The sequence below is a fragment of the Podarcis cretensis genome (assembly GCF_951804945.1).
Source record: "Podarcis cretensis genome assembly, chromosome: 3".
Classification (NCBI taxonomy): domain Eukaryota; kingdom Metazoa; phylum Chordata; class Lepidosauria; order Squamata; family Lacertidae; genus Podarcis; species Podarcis cretensis.
This window is the reverse complement of record NC_137172.1, coordinates 74,786,838-74,805,576: the sequence shown is the minus strand read 5'-3', so window position 1 is coordinate 74,805,576 and position 18,739 is coordinate 74,786,838. Positions and strand designations below refer to the sequence as shown.

Here is an 18,739-nt window from a genome sequence, read left to right as displayed (position 1 = left end):
AACGAAGCTGACCGCCTTGTGACAGAGGGCTTGTTGTTGCCAGGCAGAGTTAGGAGCAATGTCTTCTTTGGGAAAAGCACCAGTGAGAGCAGCCTATCTTCTGAAGCAGCTTCATTATCCAGCTGCTCTCGCTTCACAGCTCTGTAGATTGTTGAATAAATTGGGCAGGGTAGCTGAAGTAACCATGATTCAAGGTTCATATGCAACACCAAGCCGTAATTAAAACAAACTCAGGTTCATAAGTCAACAGCAAACTGTGGCTTTATATTGTGGTTTGCTGGAAATTAACAAGCCATATTTACTTGCTGGGCAGGGCTCAGATGATCAAACAAACCATGGTTTAATGTGTTTACATGCAAACAAGGCTATTTTGTCCAACTATGGAATACAAGACATTAATTGGGTTTTTCTAGGTAAAGGTGACAGAATTAGGAAACACTGAACGTCATCTATTCTGTCTCCATCCCTGAAGCCAAAATGATCCAGTTACAGGTTCTGCCTGAAGGTATTTCTAATCCAACGTTGGTATTAGAAAATAAAGTCAATAGGCTATCTCTTGATAGCTGCTATCAACTACACAAAGGGAAACATCATTAAATTATAACAGTGTAGAACACTTCCCAAGTGATCTAAGGAAGATGGAGCAAGGAGAGGATCAGTCACTGCATCAAATCCAAAATGGATCAACGAAGAGCATAATAAGAGCCCTGTACGATTGGGCCAGTGACCCACCTGGTTCATCATCTTGTTCTCACAGTGGTGAACCAGATGCCTGTGAGAAGCCCACAAGCAGGACCCGAGGGCAACAGCACTCCCTGCCTGTTGTTTGAAGCATCCAACCCACCTATGCATTAGCTGCTCATAGAAGCGTTTCTCTCTGGAAGGTTTTATTTAGCTGCAATGATTCAACTCCATATAGCAGAGGCCGTATGTTACACCTGAGAACTCCATTCACTTTTCTTTATGCTATCATTCTCATTCCCTTTAGTTAGAGTTGACAGAGTCAGGGCCAAACTAGACATGACATTTGTTATTTGGTTTTCCCTCGCATGGCTGATTTTTCTTTAACAAACAGCTGGGGGGACCCAAAACAAAATTGGACCTTGGTGTGGGGAAAGCTCAGGACCCCTGCCATGGCTACTTGTTAAGGAAAAATATCAGCCATGCAAGGGAAAACCAAATAACAAATGCCATGTATAGTTTACTTAGGCAAATAAATGCCAGTGTGTGTGTGCAAATCAACCACCAATGGGGGATTCCCTCCTAATTAAAATGATAGCTTCAGAGGAGATATTTTCTGCAGAATTCCAGCAGGGATTTCCCCCTCCATCTCTGCTCTGATCCCATTCATTGTCAGCGCCCCCCCCCCAGCTGATGCAGATTGCTTCTTTAAAAATCTGCAATCAAATGCAGTGTCACATTTAGCTACACATCTGGCTTATCCCTCAGTGTAATAGAAGGAGGGAACCAATGAGATCAACTGCATGTATAGAAAAAAATTAAGATAAGTGAAAAGAGATGATGGGGAATGCAAGAGGTCTCAGGAAGATGATAAGCCATATATGTACGGATAACTGAAGCCAGCACAGAAAGTAAAAGGACAGCCTGCACAGAGACTGAACAGGGCCTCAATGTGTCTCCTTTTTAGTTCTAAGCCTGATAAGATCTAGCCCAGCAGGACCAAAAGTAGGTGATCAGCCTGGTTAGCTCTTGGTTAGAGTATGGTGCTGATAAAGCCAAGGTTGCAGGTTCAATCCCCGTATGGGACAGCTGCATATTCCTGCATTGCAGAGGGTTGGACTAGATAATCCTCAAGGTCCCTTCCAAATCTACAACTCTATGATTCTTCTAAGACAAGACTGGACTATAAAAGCAACTGTGGACATACTTCCAGAATGGAACCATGCATTTCCCATCCCACTTTTACATAGGAGTCCACACTAGGATTCTCCCTTTTATTCTAATATTGAAAGGACAGGAGTCCTCTTGAACTCTAGCTTTCATGTAAATTTATCTGATTTTCAAATGTAAAAACAGCAAGCCAGAAAGAAGGGGAAAACTGAGGTTAAACTCTCTTTTCTTTTACACTAATACTGAAGCTCATCCCTCCAGTGAAATGGCCTGCTACTCTGAGGGTTCATCTCTGGAGTTCTTTTAAACTGAGGTCCTTTAGGTTGGTTAGTCAAACAGGCCTTGTATCTGTGACAGAAACTCCAACAGAATACATTATATGAGAATTTTGAAGTCACACCTCTATCAGTTAGGCTAGGTTTAATGACAATTATTTTCAAATAAATATGCTTAGGCTAACAGCCTGATGCATAATCTGCATCTGTTTCAGAAATTGGGGCAAAGGTACAAGATACCTTGCTATAATGAAGTATCTGTAGTCTCCATAGTTTAGACAGAAAACACAGTGAGAAGGTGCTTGTAGGAAATGCAGTTCAGTTATTTCAAACACATATTTCAGAAAGGGGAAAGAGCCTGGGGTGAGCAGGAGGGTTGATAAGAGATGTTAGTTTGGCTCTGGAAATTGTTGAAACAAGCTGCCTGCTACTGGGGAGCTGTCCTTGGTGCTGTGGGTGTTATCTCTTGATTGATACTTGCTTTCTGAAGTAGATGTTCCCTGCTTATTGGGATGACTGACTTTGCTCTGTGCCTCTTGGTATCCTGTCAACTGAATTAGACCAAACTCTCACTGTAGATTCTAACTCTCCCCCCTGGTTCTCTACTGCCAAGTTTAGTCTGCTGGGTGTGCATTTTGTTTTTGTTTTTTAAAATGTATATTAGAGTAACTATCATGGCTACCACGCTTAATTTGGCCCTAAGAGATTATACCAAGGGAACAGTGTGTGTGTTTGTTGCGTGTAAATGTGTCAGAGACAGAAATTATAAAAATCTTGACAAGTTCCAGATATCTGTGTTTGTTGTATCAAAAACAACAGAGTCCTGTTGTACCACTGTAGGCCATAGGATCATATGCCACAATAAATGTGTTAGCCTTTAAGGTACCATAGGACTCTCTTGAGTTTACAGTTTCACTTTCCTAAATCTTGTTTGGCAAGTAATGTTCAGTGTTTAGTGCTATAATCTTAGAAGTCAGCCAGATTTATAAGACACAAGTTTATATTTGAAGTGATGCGTTTATTTTAAATGAATATTAATAGTTAAGGAGCTGAGTAGAAGTTTAGTTAGTACTGGTGCAATTATCTCCATTTACCTTCCCAACCTTTACATTGGGCACAGTAATCCTCCAGTTTTTGCTGCTAACCAGGGACAGCAAAAGCAAGGGACTATCTAAGCACCTGGCAGACTGAAGATATGCCTGGTGAGCTGTGTTAAACTTGGTGGCTCACAAACTGGCAAATTGTGAAATTTGCCAGGCTTTCATACCCTAGACATTACTGTGACCTTCTGCAGCCTGAAGTAGTCTCTTTCGGGTCTACAAATAGGGAGAGACAGCTTTTCTGAAGGCAAGAAACAAGACACAAAATGCATAAGGTGCAAATATCTCTTACAAATGACAACACTAACAAAAATTAAAAGCTCTGAAATGACACATGAAAACAGACAGTTCACACTACATTAAGGAGGAGGAATGTCTAAGTGCTGTCATAGATACGTGTTAGATTTTTGCCTCTCACACACTCTTGATCTATATATCACACCAGGTAATTCTCCTTTACTGTATTATTATTATTAAACAACAGACACAGATTTAATCTTATAACAGAAGACAGAACTACCTGCTGCTTGCTGTATGGCTTTCCTGTCAGCCTCTCCCCCCCCCTTCCCTTCCAAGTTCACTGGGTCTTATTTAAATTAGCTGGCCTAAAGCCAGAAGCTCATCATTCTAATGCAGTGTAAAATGGAATATGCATAATTATATGCAAGCCATATGTGAGGGAGACAGCTCAGCTGTGAATTTCAGGAGGCCAAGAGAGAGGGAGAGCGAACAGTCAGGGATTAGATGAGATGAGAGTGGAACAGAGTGCAAGTGTCATCCAAATGAACGGTGTAATGAGCATGCTGCCGACACTCCTCCTTTCACCTACTTCTCCCTTTGCTTTAACTCTAAACCAGAATATGTTGTAGATCAGAAGTAAAATGCTGCATGCAAGTAGTATAGTTGCTAATGGATTGCATTAATGTCTCCATTTAAACTTAAGCTTCCTTAATTAGCAGTGTAGATCAACACAACCCATAACTTTTAATGCATCTTCTTAAATTAAATATTTTAAACATATTTCATTGCCCTCACATAATGGCTACTCAATTCAGAACTTTACTTAAAGAATCGGGGGAAATCAATTTAATAGCATTAATGTGTAAATCATGAATTTGAAAACCATTTTTGAAGGGAATGACCTTGTTACTTTAAAAAAAAATGGAAATGGAAGCATATTACTGGTTGAATATTTTTAAAGGATAAAAAAAAGCTTATAGCATATGTGTAATTTAAATATATAATCCTTAAAAAGGAACAAAGTAAACTGAAACCCTAACAGAGCAATCCTATACATGTCTGCTCAGAAGTAAGTTCCATTGAGTTTAATGGTGCTTACTCCCAGGTAAGTGTGCATAGGATTGCAGCATTTAAAAACTCAAAACAGCCAGCTGAAAGACTTCATTTTGGGGCTTGTCTCTTTGTTGATTTTAACTCTTACACCAAAATCTATTTGCATGTCTTTTTTTAAAAAAAGAAATGGTGAAAAGAGCACTCCAAGTTCTAATATCTAACCGGTGTATTGCAAACTTCTTAATATTGTTGTATTTTGGAATTCCCGCTTGTTTTAATGATCTGAGCTGTTATGCATTTAGCTTATTTTTTTTCTTCCATTATTTGTAAGTCCCTAAATAGGCCATTATATTTCCCTTCAGGCTAGAGATGAAGATGGACATGGTGAAAATTTCCCCCAGCAGCACTATGCTAAGGAAACTCCAAGACTTGCCTTCAAGAATAACTGCGAACTACTTGTAAGAATAACATACTTACAACAAGTCTAGATTGTTACTTTAGCACAGTGAAAACAGTTTTTGAAAAGCTTTTGTTCATGATTACATAACATAATGAAGTATTACAGTTTTTTTTTAAATAAAAAAATAACCTGTACCAATTGCAAATGCTAACTCTGATATAATTGAACAATTCTGAGCTCTCAACTTGCTTGCAAATCTTTTATAATTTATTATATAATCTGAATGGCCTTGTAATAGGAAGTTAGTGGAATCTTAAGCATGCTTACACAGAAGTAAATCCCACTGAGTTCAATGGAGCTTACTCCCCAGCAAAAGTGCTTACAAATTTGCAAACACAGTCATACAAAGTATCCCATTGGAAGTCATTTGAGGAATCACAAGTAAAGCACATGTTAGAAAAAAGAGGGAGGGAGGGAGGGAGGGAAGGAGAGAGAGAGCGAGAGAGAGAGAGAAAGAGAGAGAGAGAGATATGAAACTTATATGAGAAAATCACTTCCCCTTCCCAACTCTCCTTTTTTACATTTTAGCGGTTTCATTGTTTTCAGACAACATTAAAAACTAAACACCACAGCAGCACTGACATGCAGTACTCCCTTTAGAATTCAACTATTTATTGAAAAATACAGTGAGACACTTTCTCTTGTTCTCTTTGGCGAGGAATGAGTGAAATCCAGCAAAGCACTGACAAGGAGTCTGGAATGTTTACAAGACATAGAAGAGATTATATCAGCTGTGAACAGATATCTGTTCCAAGGCAGGGTTAATTTGCTGCTCATTTTAGCAATTGTAGCTAGGCAAAATTAACAGCAAATAGGAATGGCCATTATATTTCTGTTCAGTAAAGATCCTAATAGTTTTGATTTGAAAGTAAAATGAGCAATTCAAGCACTAAGAATTTCCTCTTCTGTTTACTAAAGCAAATAGAAAATGTAATTCAGGGAGGTTTAAAATCCTGATGAGTATATGGCTGCTACTTCCCTTTTGTTTTTGTTTCTTCTCCATTGTATTTAAGTAAAATAGGAAATATTTTCATTTGTGTGTGTGCAATGTCCAAACAAATTAAGTCTATAGCTATATTTTAAAAGGGACATTGTTTTATTTTACAGTAAGTAAAGAAAATGGAGCATCAGGAAAGATGGCATTTCACTGAGACTTTTAGATGAAATTCTATAAGGAATCCAAAATTTCCCCGTGAGATTTTGTGGTCATCTTAATTGTTTAAAAATTTAGGGTTAGATGCTGTGCTGAGACTGAGCAGATAGAGCAAGAAACAAAGTAATAATAATAATAATAATAATAATAATAATAATAATAATAATATATATAGTATTTATATAATTCTTTTCCTATGTGCTCAAACCACTTGACATACATTATTCTCAGTAATCCTCATAACAACCTTGTAAGGCAGGACAGTTTTATTATCCCCATGTTATAGGGAATTGACTAAGGCTGAGAAATGATGGCTTGTCTAGATCCATCCAGTGAGCTCATAGCTGAGTTTTACACCGTGGACATCTCGGTCAGCTGCAATCTAACACACTTAGTAGGGAACTAGCAGTGCTATCCTATACATGTCTACTCAGAACTAAGTCCTATTGAGTTCAGTGGGGCTTATTTCCAGGGGAGTGGCTATAGGACTGGAGCCTATGAACTTCTGGTTGCAGTGGGATATACTTGTGAACAAACATGCATAAGATTGCACTGTTCTTCCTATTATTACTTTGTGTTCCCCTAATTGGTCAGTTAGACAATACGGGGCTTCTCGTGTCACAAAAGCTACAAGAGGTGTCCCAGAAACACAGATTAGTCGTATTTCAGAGACATACAGCTCACATCACCAGCCTTCATGTGCTATGTCTGAGTCTTTGTAAGCCAGCTCAGATTAGTAGTCCCATATCCATAGTGTTGCTCCTGGAATGTTCCAAGGGTGTACGGTATATGTTTGAAATTGTTTCATTAAAATCAACTGTCAGTGTAGCTTGCTGACAGGCAATTTCATGGATAACAGCTGTTTAGGAATCTAGTCTTAGTTCATTCACACATAATTCAAATGTAATTGCTTGTAGCTGAGAATGTGAGTTGCCTCCATTAAAACATATTGAATCTGCCATAGTGTCACATAACATTAAAACTTTGTCTTAGGGTTTGTTTTACACATACAGTTAATCACTGGGTGTTGTAGTCATTGAGTAGTAACCGCAAATGTGTGGAGTAAACCTTCACAGAATTCTCTATGATCAAATTTTATGAATGACTCATGCCAGTGAAATGCTTTTATATCATCAAGGGAATTGTTTTAAGCATCAGGCCATGAATACAGGTGTAATGTCAGAAGTAACTTTATGCTGTTGTCAGATTATTTCTATTTCTGGGTAATTGGTTCATGTTTCCTAGTTGCCTCTTTGCCATTCTACTTAAATCAGATTATTATTTTGTATAGCTTCGCTGAAGTTTAAATATTTATAAAGGATGTATTTGGGTCTCTGGATCTATTCCCATTTAAATCAGTGGAAGGCTTGTGTTGATTTCAGTGTGAGCCAAGGCATCTTCAAACAGATTACAAAATTATTTTCCTTTCATGTCAGTTTAAAGTTACATCAGCAGTGTCTGAGCCCAAAACCCTAATATAGCCCATACTGTCTCTGAAGTCAACAGAGCATACGCTATGAAGGACCACATATACAAAGAAATGCAGAACTGGACCCAACAGACAAGCATATTAAACAAATGCTTAAGTCAGTTGATGTACCTGAGTCTTAAAATACAATACGCTGATGACCTGGTTTGCACATAGTTCTATACCATGGTTTAGTGATACAGTGATGAGCTTGAATGAGCCTGAGTTAAGTGTTCAGCTTGTGTGCTCCCCCCCCCCTTCTCCCACTTGGCCAGGAAAAGTCTTTCTGCAAAGTTTAGTTTCTGGCTTAGTAGCATGTTTGATGCAAGGATGCTGGTTTAACAAGCCAACTTCATAATTCATTGTCTGAAGATTGCTTGTTATAAAACTTACCAGGATTCATTTTCATAAATAATTGCTTGTATGAATGCAAAGTGGTAAAAGTGAAATTAAGTCCTGCTGAAGTCCTCCCCCAAGACATGTGAGAGGCAGAGAAGGATGGGGGGGGGGTGTACTAGCCTGACACATCACTTGGGTTCATTTGGGCTCATCTGCATAGCGTTAAAATATGTTAGGGCTTGTGCACTTGTCCCATGCCTAGAAGGCACTGGTCTAGGTGGTTTTTTGCTTGCCCCACTCCTTTCCCAGGGAAGATCCACTCCTTAGTGCTAAATTGGAGCAAATGTCAATTTGGAGAAAACCCAGATTGCCATTTACTCAGACTGAGTCCTAAAGAACAGTTTTCCCTGTCTGGAAAGCATTGGAACAAGAAGTGTTTAGGAAAGTTTTTCTTTGATGTTTTATCGTGTTTTTAATATTCTTTTGGGAGCCGCCCAGAGCGGCTGGGGAAATCCAGCCAGCTGGGCGGGGTATAAAATTATTATTATTATTATTATTATTATTATTATTATTATTATTATTATGGATAGGCCCATAGTGTTATGTGAGTGAAACCAATGAGTCAAATGTCACCAGGGTTAAACATTATTATAAAGAACAGCAGAATCAGTTCATCTGAATAAGTAATTATTAAAAGCTGTTTTTCATTTTCATTTTTTCCTTTCTAGAGATATTTTAAAAGTTCTGGAAGGTGTTCACTTGTAGTTAATGTGTGTGTGGGGGGGGAATTTTTCACCATTGCTCCTTCAATTAGCCTTTGGTGATATTGGAATGCTGGTGCTATGATCCAGCTCTAGTTATGCATTGAAAAGGTATTCCTGCATGACTGCTTGCACCAAATATGAATTGGAACAGGCTTCCTCAACCTCGGCCCTCCAGATGCTTTTGGCCTACAATTCCCATGATCCATAGCTAGCAGGACCAGTGGTCAGGGATGATGGGAACTGTAGTCTCAAAAACATCTGGAGGGCCGAGGTTGAGGAAGCCTGAATTGGAATGTACATTTGAATGCACATCACATTGAATTCAGTGCAGTGAAAGTGAATGGTATCCATACACCGAGGTGGATGCTAATGTACATTTATTTGGCAGCGCATTGACTTGATACCTGTGGTTCCTGTTCCAGCAAGTGAGATGCATGTTGGTTTTCAGAGCTTGATTAGAGCAGTTGCTGTTATTTATTATAGAAAAACGGTATTTTACTTATATTGCAGACATTTCTGTACCCGTTTACAGTTTGGCTGCTCATAAGTTAGATTTAGTTAGCACAAAGATAGAGTTGATAGGGGAAAATCAGTCTCCTAACTGCTTTCTGTAGTTTTGTATCTTGTATTCTCTCCTTCTTCCCCCTATTTTTGGTTTTTTTGGACAAGTAGTTTAAAAGTAAAGGGGGGAGGGAGGGAGCAGGAATGACTGTGTCCCCGAGGAAAAGCTTAGCCAGCCATTAATGGTGGGAGACAGATGGTGATTCTTTTACAAAGCAGCAAAAAAGTGTGAGGCTTTAAATGAAGGATAAATTGAAACTTGTTTATTCTTATGAGACTTGGGAAATCCTTGGGGTTCTTTTAGTACAATGCAGAGTCAGTTTTATAATAGTCTGTCAGAGGAAATGGGAAGCTTAGGCTCAAAAGTGCTTTCTTAGCTTTAGGGTTCAGATGCCATTTTCCAGTATGGATTGCTGCAGCCAGTGCAGTCTCTTTAGTTTGGGAAATGCTTCTGCTCTGAGGGTGCTGCCAGGATGGATTGAGGGGATGAAGCACTGATGGAAGTTGTTTGCTAGCAAACTCCCAGAAGAACCAGAGTACATTGTTAGAATGTTAATATCCTGGGTCACAGACATGCATTGAAAAGCCTTAACTCCTAAGTGCTTGGGTAGATTTCTAAGCCAAATAACCTTACTCTGTTATGAACCATGTGCTTCTCCTCAATGCTTGTATCTCTGAGCAGAATATATATTTGGTATGTTAGCCAGAACTTCACAACTTTCAAAAGAAAAACAAATAGCTGACGAATTGGGGGAAAGAATAAGCTGCTGTTGAACAAATTCCCTCCATGCATATGGCAGGTCTATTCATTAGGAAAACCGTGACAATTACAGTTTTGGCTGGTGAAAACATCCACAAAGAAATTCCACTATGCAGTTATGAGCCTACTTTAAAGTATTGATTTCCCACTATAAATCCAAAATGTGCTATAACATTTAATAGAGAGCATAGGAAACCAGATACTAAACTTGGTGGTTAAGATGCTTGAATTAGTGAGGATGCGGAATTTTCCTTGTGTATAACCAGTGAATTCAGCCATTTGTAAAATTAGGTTTCCTGAAGATTAGTATAATAAAAATAGGAAACTAGTACAGAATACAAATATTTTATAGCAAAAAGCAGGCCAATTTAGTTGCTTCGATAGCATTGAGAATTTAGTTTTGTTTGTATCTCTTTCTATTTATGTATCTATCTAGAACTTTAGAATTTTCATGAGATATAGATAATTTGCTCTTTGTTTTCAGGTAAAGAAAGCATAGTCCTTTGGAAGCTGATAATGGCACACTAATACTATGGAACAGTGATGCCACTGTTGGTTGTCAGGAAACAGAGAGGATTAAACACTGTAAGAAAAAGGGTGGACATAATGAAAAGATTAGTGAAAAGGCTACAATTCCTGCTCTGAGAAGCCCAGATTCCTGAGCCATTGCCTGAGAAATTGCAACCTCTCCAGCTTGTGTTAAATCAGAGCTTCTGTTGGGATACCCTGCTATGAATTTACAAAGGAAAGGTCTATCTTGCTTAGAATTGCTACCCAGAATATTAAATAGAGCATCTGGGTTCCGCCTGCTGCTGTTTGAGCTAGTAAAATAGCAGATGTGAAATTCTTGGTTTTTCTTTCAATTCATTTGTTCATAGAGATAAAACAAGCATTGCATACAGATCAAGCTACTACATAATTACCTAGGTAACAGCAGAAGATGCTTTATTTTTTAATATTATACCTTTTAAAGAAGGTTTATGAGGAAGGAGGAGAGGAATTTATGGGTGATATTCCACTAACATATTCAATCAGTGCAAGGGTTTCTGCTTGTGCAGCAATTTCACATGCACCCCAATATTCTCCAAAGGGTTACGGGAACACCTAGAACAGATTTAGATGGCTCGTGGTGGGAGAAAAGGGAAAAGAGCATTACATTGTGCAAACAGAAATCCTTGCACTGACAGAATGATTGCCTTAGTGCTAAACCGGATTCTACCCATTGTGTGTGTGTGTGTGCATACACACCCTGATATAGAACTTGGCCTGTAAATATGAGGGTTCAGGTTCAGTCTCTGGTTAAAAGTTCTCAGAGCATCAAGGCTGGGAGTTATTTTGCATGACACCCTGGCAAAATAGGTTTGCTAATGTCATGCAGGTCATTCATCATTTTTGTCATTTATCAAATGGAATGATATGAAAGTTGCAAGGATCCATGACAAGAAATGGCAAAGGGCATTGGTTAAAATGTGGTTGTAATAGCTGAGCACATCATTGCTTGATGCCAGTAGCTACATTTCATTGCTGTCTCTTGACACCCTTCTCTTTTTATAAAACTTACCAATAAATATAATCTTCACCTGTTCTACTGCGTCTCCCTCCCCTGATATCCCCGTGTTAGTCATTATTTCTCATATTCTCAGGCTTCCTTCACCTACCTGTCTCAGCACCATAATTTCTACATGTGAGAATATCTATATATACATTTGCACACGTTGGCGCTCACTAAAGATTTGGTTATTTTCAGTGAATTTCCTATGGGGAAAATTATACATCATGTGTCTGATCCTTCATTCAATTTCTTGGTTTTGCTTTTTAAGAAGAGTGGGTGTGTGGGAGAGAGATGCTATGCACTAAATTGGAGCATCAATGCAAAGGGAAGAGGTTTCAAGTCTTTTTCTCCCAACGTTTCCCAACTCATATCACTTTCTCAAAGCTGCTTATTAGTTCTGCAGTATGGGAAAAATATACAAACCCATTTTCTCCCTCACCACCATGAAGAAGCTTCAGGGAGAATGAGTTATGTTATGAAAATAGAAAAAGGAAAAGAAGACCCAATTCTTTACATGTAATGAACAGGCTTACATACTAGAAGCCCTAAAATGTGTGCAGAAGTGTTATAATACTGGCAGCATAGTTTGGGGACAAGGCTGCCCATGAGGGGTACAAGTCTCTCTCTCTCTCTCTCTCTCTCTCTCTCTCTCTCTCTCTCTCTCTCTCTCTCTCTCTCTCTTTCTCTCTCTCTGTGTATGTATGTGTGCTGATAAAGGCTTCAAAAAGTCCTTAAGTCTATTCTGATCCTCATCCTCATCTATTTTCCTGTGCCATGATCACCACAGTTAACATAACAGCACCAATTTTATTTTCTGCAGTGGAATTACAGTCTCCATCTAGTAACATGAAGTAACTGCACACTTTTTAATGGGTCTCTGACTGTGTAATTAACAACTGATTGCACATACAACCACCAGTGCCAGATAAGGTGACACAGTGATGTGAACCATGTATATACCTCCTATTTGGGTATATGATTCCTGATGCAGAGGTGGTGGATCAAACCTTTCAAAGCTGCACTGATTTTTTTGGTATCTTATAATTCCCAAGCAACGCCCCTAGCATGCGCACCATTTTTGGCAAAATTACATGTAAGTTGCATACAAGTGTAGTTCACAATGAAGCACCTGCAAAGTAGAATGCAAAGGGAACAATTTTGCCTTGTAGAAATACCAGGGGTTTCTGAATGCTTCCTCTGCTTACTGGCCTAATCACTGTAGTAGCTCCACTATCAATTTTTCAAGCTCATTCGTGGTTTCAAAGTTTCTCTGGAGGGAAGTGGGAGAGGACTGAGGTCTAAAAGCAGTGGGCGGAGGAAGCTTTCAGAATTCCCCTCCCAGATTTAAATCACACATACACTTTCCAGGTGTTTGGTGGTACTTTGAATGTGAAGACATGCTTTACCCACCATTGTCTATAGATCTGGTGACATAATGTACAAAAATTAGGGCTGCTTTAGAAGTTACAACATTGGTTGTGTTTAGATTATCCCCTGTAACAAATCACAAACTTAATTTAAAAAAGACACGTGTGAATGTTGCAAGTGATGTACACATGACTTTCAGGTATAATGCAGCTTCCTATGTTCCTAAAGGTGAAATGTAAGCTGTATCTATGAAGAGAAGGTTTTATAATGACTTAGAAAGGGTAGAGGTAAAGAAAAGCTCTTAGGGGAAGTTGATAAGCTTCGTGGGGCAGAACTTTCCTTTTAGGATATAGAACTAAGAAGACATAAGGTTATAGAGAAGCCAAAGTGAAGGGTAGTTAACTGTTCTTTCAATGAGAGGTCAGCAAGTAAGTCAGCCTGAAACTGTTCACATCATGATCCAATAGGGATCCCTGCCCACAATGTTTGGAGGAGAATGTGCATGCCCATCTATCTTGCAGTGCAGGTGGTAGTACTCATCCCTCTCCACTGTTATGAGCACTGCATTCTGCACAACTGGATTGGGGCATTTGTTATCTTAAGACATGCCAACCCATTTCTGTAGGAATAATATCCATTTTGTGGCCACTGGCTAACAAAGACTCATGCATGTTTATGCATGCACTGAAATCACAGGATTTTAAATGCACTTAAATGTCTATTTGATTGCGATAAATTAATAAGATTCTCTCCCCCCCCCCCATTTAGACTGCAACTTTTTGGATTATTGTATTTCTGTGTAGAAGGAAGGCTTTTACATTTTATGCTCTACTAATTGCTTAAAAATTTAATGAATATCAGTTCTAATTTGATTGCTTTTTAGTACTTCACTTAAGTTATTAAAAAGTAGGAAGGACACATGATGAACAGTGGAAGCTTTGGCCTAGCATCTGCCTATATTCTCTTTTTATTTAATCAATTATAGTTCAGTGGTGTGTAATTATACATTAAGAAAGTTATTGGATATCACAGTATGATGGTCCCAGGGGGCTCATTAATATACTAATATAATACACCTGTAATGACCTGTTCTCAGATCTGCAAATTTCTCTCTTCCTCCCTCTGCTAAATGAAGATGAGAGCAGTAACCATTAAGTTTGAATCACCTGTAACAGTTAATGAGAGAGGAGAAAGGGGTCTCTGGCATCATATGTAATGAATCTGCCCTTTCGGTACTGAATGTTAAAAGAGAGCCAGATCTAAATGGACCTGTATCTGCCTTTCTGAAAAGTAAGCAATGTGTGTCTGAGCCAAGGGCAGCCTCAACTGAGCATACATGTTCCTTCTTCTTTGGCTCTTCTTCATTCTGTCTCCAAAATGAGAGAAACAGACAAGTAGGAAAACCTTGTCAAATCGCATCCAGACACTATTTGCTTGGCTTGGTTCAAATCAAACCAAACTCTGGAACTGATCCCTGTACAATGGCTCTGAGTGTTTGCATAGCAACTAAGCTGTGTTTTGTTGAAGCGACTTTTTATTATTAAAAAAAAATGCTAGAAAGAACGAAATGACACAAAGGCTTTCCTTATAGTCAATAATAGGTTCAGTGGCGCTCTCTTATTAATTCATAATGAATGAAACCAAGTAAAGACTTAATTCACCTTATCGGTTCTATTGGATTTTATATAGGTGATCCAGAGGAATAATAAGCTATAAATTGCCCTGTGTGGCTGGCATTTTTATGGCTGCAGGAGACAACCAAAGTCAATATTTTCAAAGCTCTTTCCCCTAACCCCACCCTAAAAAGTTATTTTGATGTATCAGAGTGCACCTCAGAAATAAACAAACCCCTCTTGTTGTCTCCCAAAGTAAAGGCTTTGATTTACTGACCTGATCCCTGAGGAATGCTAAAGTGGCAGAAGCGGGTGGAGGCTGATAAATCATACACTGATGTAACTAGATGAAGCACCTTGCTTGGGGGGAAAGAAGCCATGCTGCAGTCATATTTCTGAGATGGTTACATACATTCTCAACTTCTTGGCCTCAACAGCAAAGTATAGGAGGCAATAAATAACACTGCACCCTTGTGCTTGGGAGAGATCATTGGAAGGCCCAGCTATTTTCAACCACTGCCTCAATTCTGCTCACACAACACAACCCTCTGATATCAAGCTGCTACTCTGTTCCCCATCCCACAAGGGATTGAAACTCACTGTGGCCGGACAGGGTTGCAGTCAGTGCAGAGTTCCAGTGAAGACCTTAGAGGTCTAGTTGTCATTTGAAGCCTATCCAGACATGTAGATGTTGACATCATTTAATCTCTTTTTTAGTTTACTGCTGTTTTTAATTATCTTTAAAGTTTTTAATTATTTGTTTTAAACCTTCTTATTGGTAATTCTAGTATTTCTTGTATACTGTGTAGAGGTTTGTTGGTTTGTTTGTTTTATTGAATTTATATACTGCTGTATACCCGGAGGTCTCAGGGCAGTTCACAGAATAAAATCAAATAAAATCAAAATATAAAACTACAAAACACATAATAAAAATAAAAACAACCCAATAACCCCCCTCCAAAAAAACCCCACATTTTAAAAGGGCATAGGAAGTAAATCGGATCAACCAAAGACCTGGTTAAAAAGGAACGTTTTGGCCTGGCGCCTAAAGGTGTATAATGAAGGCACCAAGCTAACTTCCTTGGGGAGAGCATTCCACAGATGGGGAGCCACTGCAGAGAAGGCCCATTTCTTGTGTTGCCACCGTCTGGACCTCTCGAGCAGGAGGCACATGAAGAAGGGCCTCAGAAGATGATCTCAGGGTCTGGGTGGGTTCATATGGAAAGAGGCGGTCCTTGAGGTATTGTGGTTCTAAGCCGTTTAAGGCTTTATAAGTCAAAACTAGCACTTTGAATTCGGCCTGGAAACTTAATTGGTAGCTAGTACAGTCGGATCAGGATAGGTGTAGCATGCTTAAACTGTCTAGCTCCAGTGAGCAACCTGGTCACTGAATTCTGCAGTAGCTGAAGTTTCTGAACCCATCTTCAGAGGCAGCCCTATGTATAATGCATTGCAGTAATCTAACCTTGAGGTTAGACAACATTAGTTAGGCTATCCCTGTCCAGATAGGGGTGTAGCTAGGCCACCAGCTGAAGCAGATGGAAGGCACTTCAGGCCACTAAGGCCACCTGAGCCTCGAATGACAGCAAAGGATCAAGTAGTACCCCAAGCTACGAACCTGCTCCTTCAGAGGCAGTGTAGCACCATTGAGAGCAGACAATCTCCCACATATCCAGTCTAGGGAACAACCCACTAACAGTGTCTCAGTTTTATCTGGATTGAGTTTCAGTTTGTTGGCTCTCATCCAGTCCATTACCGAGGCAAGACACTAGTCCAGTACTTCCACTGCCTCACCTGCAGATGTAAAGGAGAAATAGAGCTGAGTGTCATCAGCATACTGCTGACAACGTACTCCAAACCTCTGGATAACACCATTCAGTGGTTTTACGAAGATGTTAAACAACATAGGGGATAGGAGGAACCTTGAAGGTTCCACAAGGCTGAAAAGCTTTTCCCAAGCAACACCCTCTGTGAACGACCATCCAAGTAGGACTGGAACCACTGCAAAGTGGTGCCACCTACTCCCAGTTCAGAAAGTCACTCTAGAAGGATACGATGGTCAATGGTATCGAGAGCCACTGAGAGGTTGAAAAGAATTAACAGGGACATATTTCCCTTTGTCTCTCTCTCTCGACAGAGGTCATCATACAAAGCAGTTTCTGTGCCAAAACCAGGCCTAAACCCTGATGGAATGGATCCAGAAAATCAGTTTCTTCCAAAAGCATCTGGATCTGGTCTGCAACCACTCACTCCAGAACCTTGCTCAGCAAAGGTGGATTAGCAACTGGCTGGTAGTTAGTTAGGTTAGTTAGTTATGTTTTCGTAATCCAGGGAAGGTTTCTTAAGGAGTGGTTTTACCACTGCCTCCTTCAAACAGGCAGGGACTGCCCCCTCTCATAAAGAGGCACTGATCACCTCCCTGACCCAGCCAACTATTCCCTCCCTGCTGGTTTTTATCAACCAAGAGGAGCAAGGGTCTAGAGTGCAAGTGGTCACCCTGACCGATTTGAGCACCTTGTCCATATTATTGAGCCTTACCGACTGAAACTCATCCAACACAACAGCACTAGACTGTGCTCGGGACACCCCATGAGATTAATCTGCTATAACAGCAGAGTCAAGGTCTTCGTGGATGCAAGTTGATGCAAATGCTTTGCAAACAAATCACAGTGAGCTACTGTTGGTTCTACCACTTCCTTTGGGCTAGCCTGTAAAAGGCCCCTAACAACCTGAAAAGCTCTGCCAGATGACATAATGTGGATGCAATGGAGGCAGCAAAGTATGCCTTCTTTGCTGCCTTAACAGCTACTAGGTAGGCTCACTAATGAGCCCTTACCAGTGTTCGGTTTCATTCATTCAGATCTTTTCTCCACTTGCATTCAAAGCCATCACCCAGCTTGTTTCCTCGCCCTAAGCCCTAGAGTATACCAGGGCGCCAAACGGGCTTGACAAAGTGTGAGAGGGTGCTCAGGGGCTATCTTGTCAATAGCCCAAGCCATGTGGGTGTTCCAGAGGTCGACCAGGGCTTTGGCAGGAGTGCTAGTCGTATCAGCTGGGAACCCCCCCAGAGCCGTTTGGAATCCCACTGGATCCATCAGCCTCTGAGGGTGGACCTTCCTAATAAGTCTGTGGAGGGGGAAAGGTGCTAAATCTCAACAGGAAGCAATCAAAGTTTTCTTAAAATAAAGCTGTATATAAATTTTGTTAAATAAATGAAATAGATTTTTCATAGGAAAATCATGCCTGAAAGTCTATTACAATATTTGAGGGTGTCAACAGCATTTTTTTTATTTAAAGGATGATACTGCTCACATGGACTTTTGGAAAAAAAGCCTTTAAACTGCCTCTTTACAAAAGCTAAGTAGTTAGGGCATAAAAGGAGTGACTTGTGCAGCTCAGCAGATGGTTAAAAGCTAAGAAGCAGTGGGAAGGCATGAACTGTAAATTATTGAAATGGAAGAAGATGTACAGTGGAGCACTTCAAGAATCTATGCTCAGACTTAAAAAAAAAATTAATAACCTAGAAAACTTGTGAACCGTGTAGTTGCAAAATCTGCTGATGATATCAAGCTGTTGAAAGGTTATGCTTATATAGCAGCCCATAGAGTTGTGGATAAGGATCCCGGCTATTGTATGAGGGCACAACTTATCCCTTTACACAGGCATCCCAATCTGGACCCAGTAGTAAGCTGGTAGAGCAGACTGTCCTCATCGCTGTGGCAATTGTGCTGCTTTTTGTGTAGCCCAGATATCTTTAAGCAGTGGTGGATCTTGGGGTCTCAAATTTCAGCAATGCCCTGTGCGACATCAAAAATCAGCGCACCTCCAAACCTCTTGCACTCCATTCTAAATCATAGTTGCGGTGTCTCCTATGGTGTTCCCGAGGCTCCACGTTGAGTGTGACTGAACCAGTTGTGCTCCCCTAAATCCGCCTCTGCTTTATGTTAAATACCTTAAAAACACACTTTTCACAAGTATTAGCTTGCCATATCAGTGTATAGGAAGTGAGCATAAAACTCTAGTGTCCTTGTTATCCTCCCCTGCCTCACTTCCCATGCCAATTCCCTGCTGAACATCAGTTTGTTGAACTCTATGTATATAACCTGGAGGCTGTGTGATATTTCTTTCCACTCAGAAGTTCATTTCTGGTGAAAAACCCTGCAAAAGGTTATAAGTCTTCAC

The 18,739-nt window shown here is 39.9% G+C and overlaps 1 protein-coding gene across 4 annotated transcripts in view; it reads left to right on the top strand.

Annotated features, from left to right (window-relative positions):
• SOBP (sine oculis binding protein homolog) overlaps nt 1-18,739 on the top strand; it is a 138,502-nt gene that overhangs the window by 75,517 nt on the left and 44,246 nt on the right. For 3 of the 4 annotated variants that reach the window (XM_079971616.1, XM_079971615.1, XM_079971618.1), the window contains exon 5: nt 4,882-4,977. The exons of the other annotated variant lie outside the window; for it this stretch is intronic. In XM_079971616.1, coding sequence (XP_079827742.1) covers nt 4,882-4,977 — 96 coding nt within the window. The remainder of the gene's footprint in view (nt 1-4,881; nt 4,978-18,739) is intronic. 4 annotated transcript variants of the gene reach the window in all.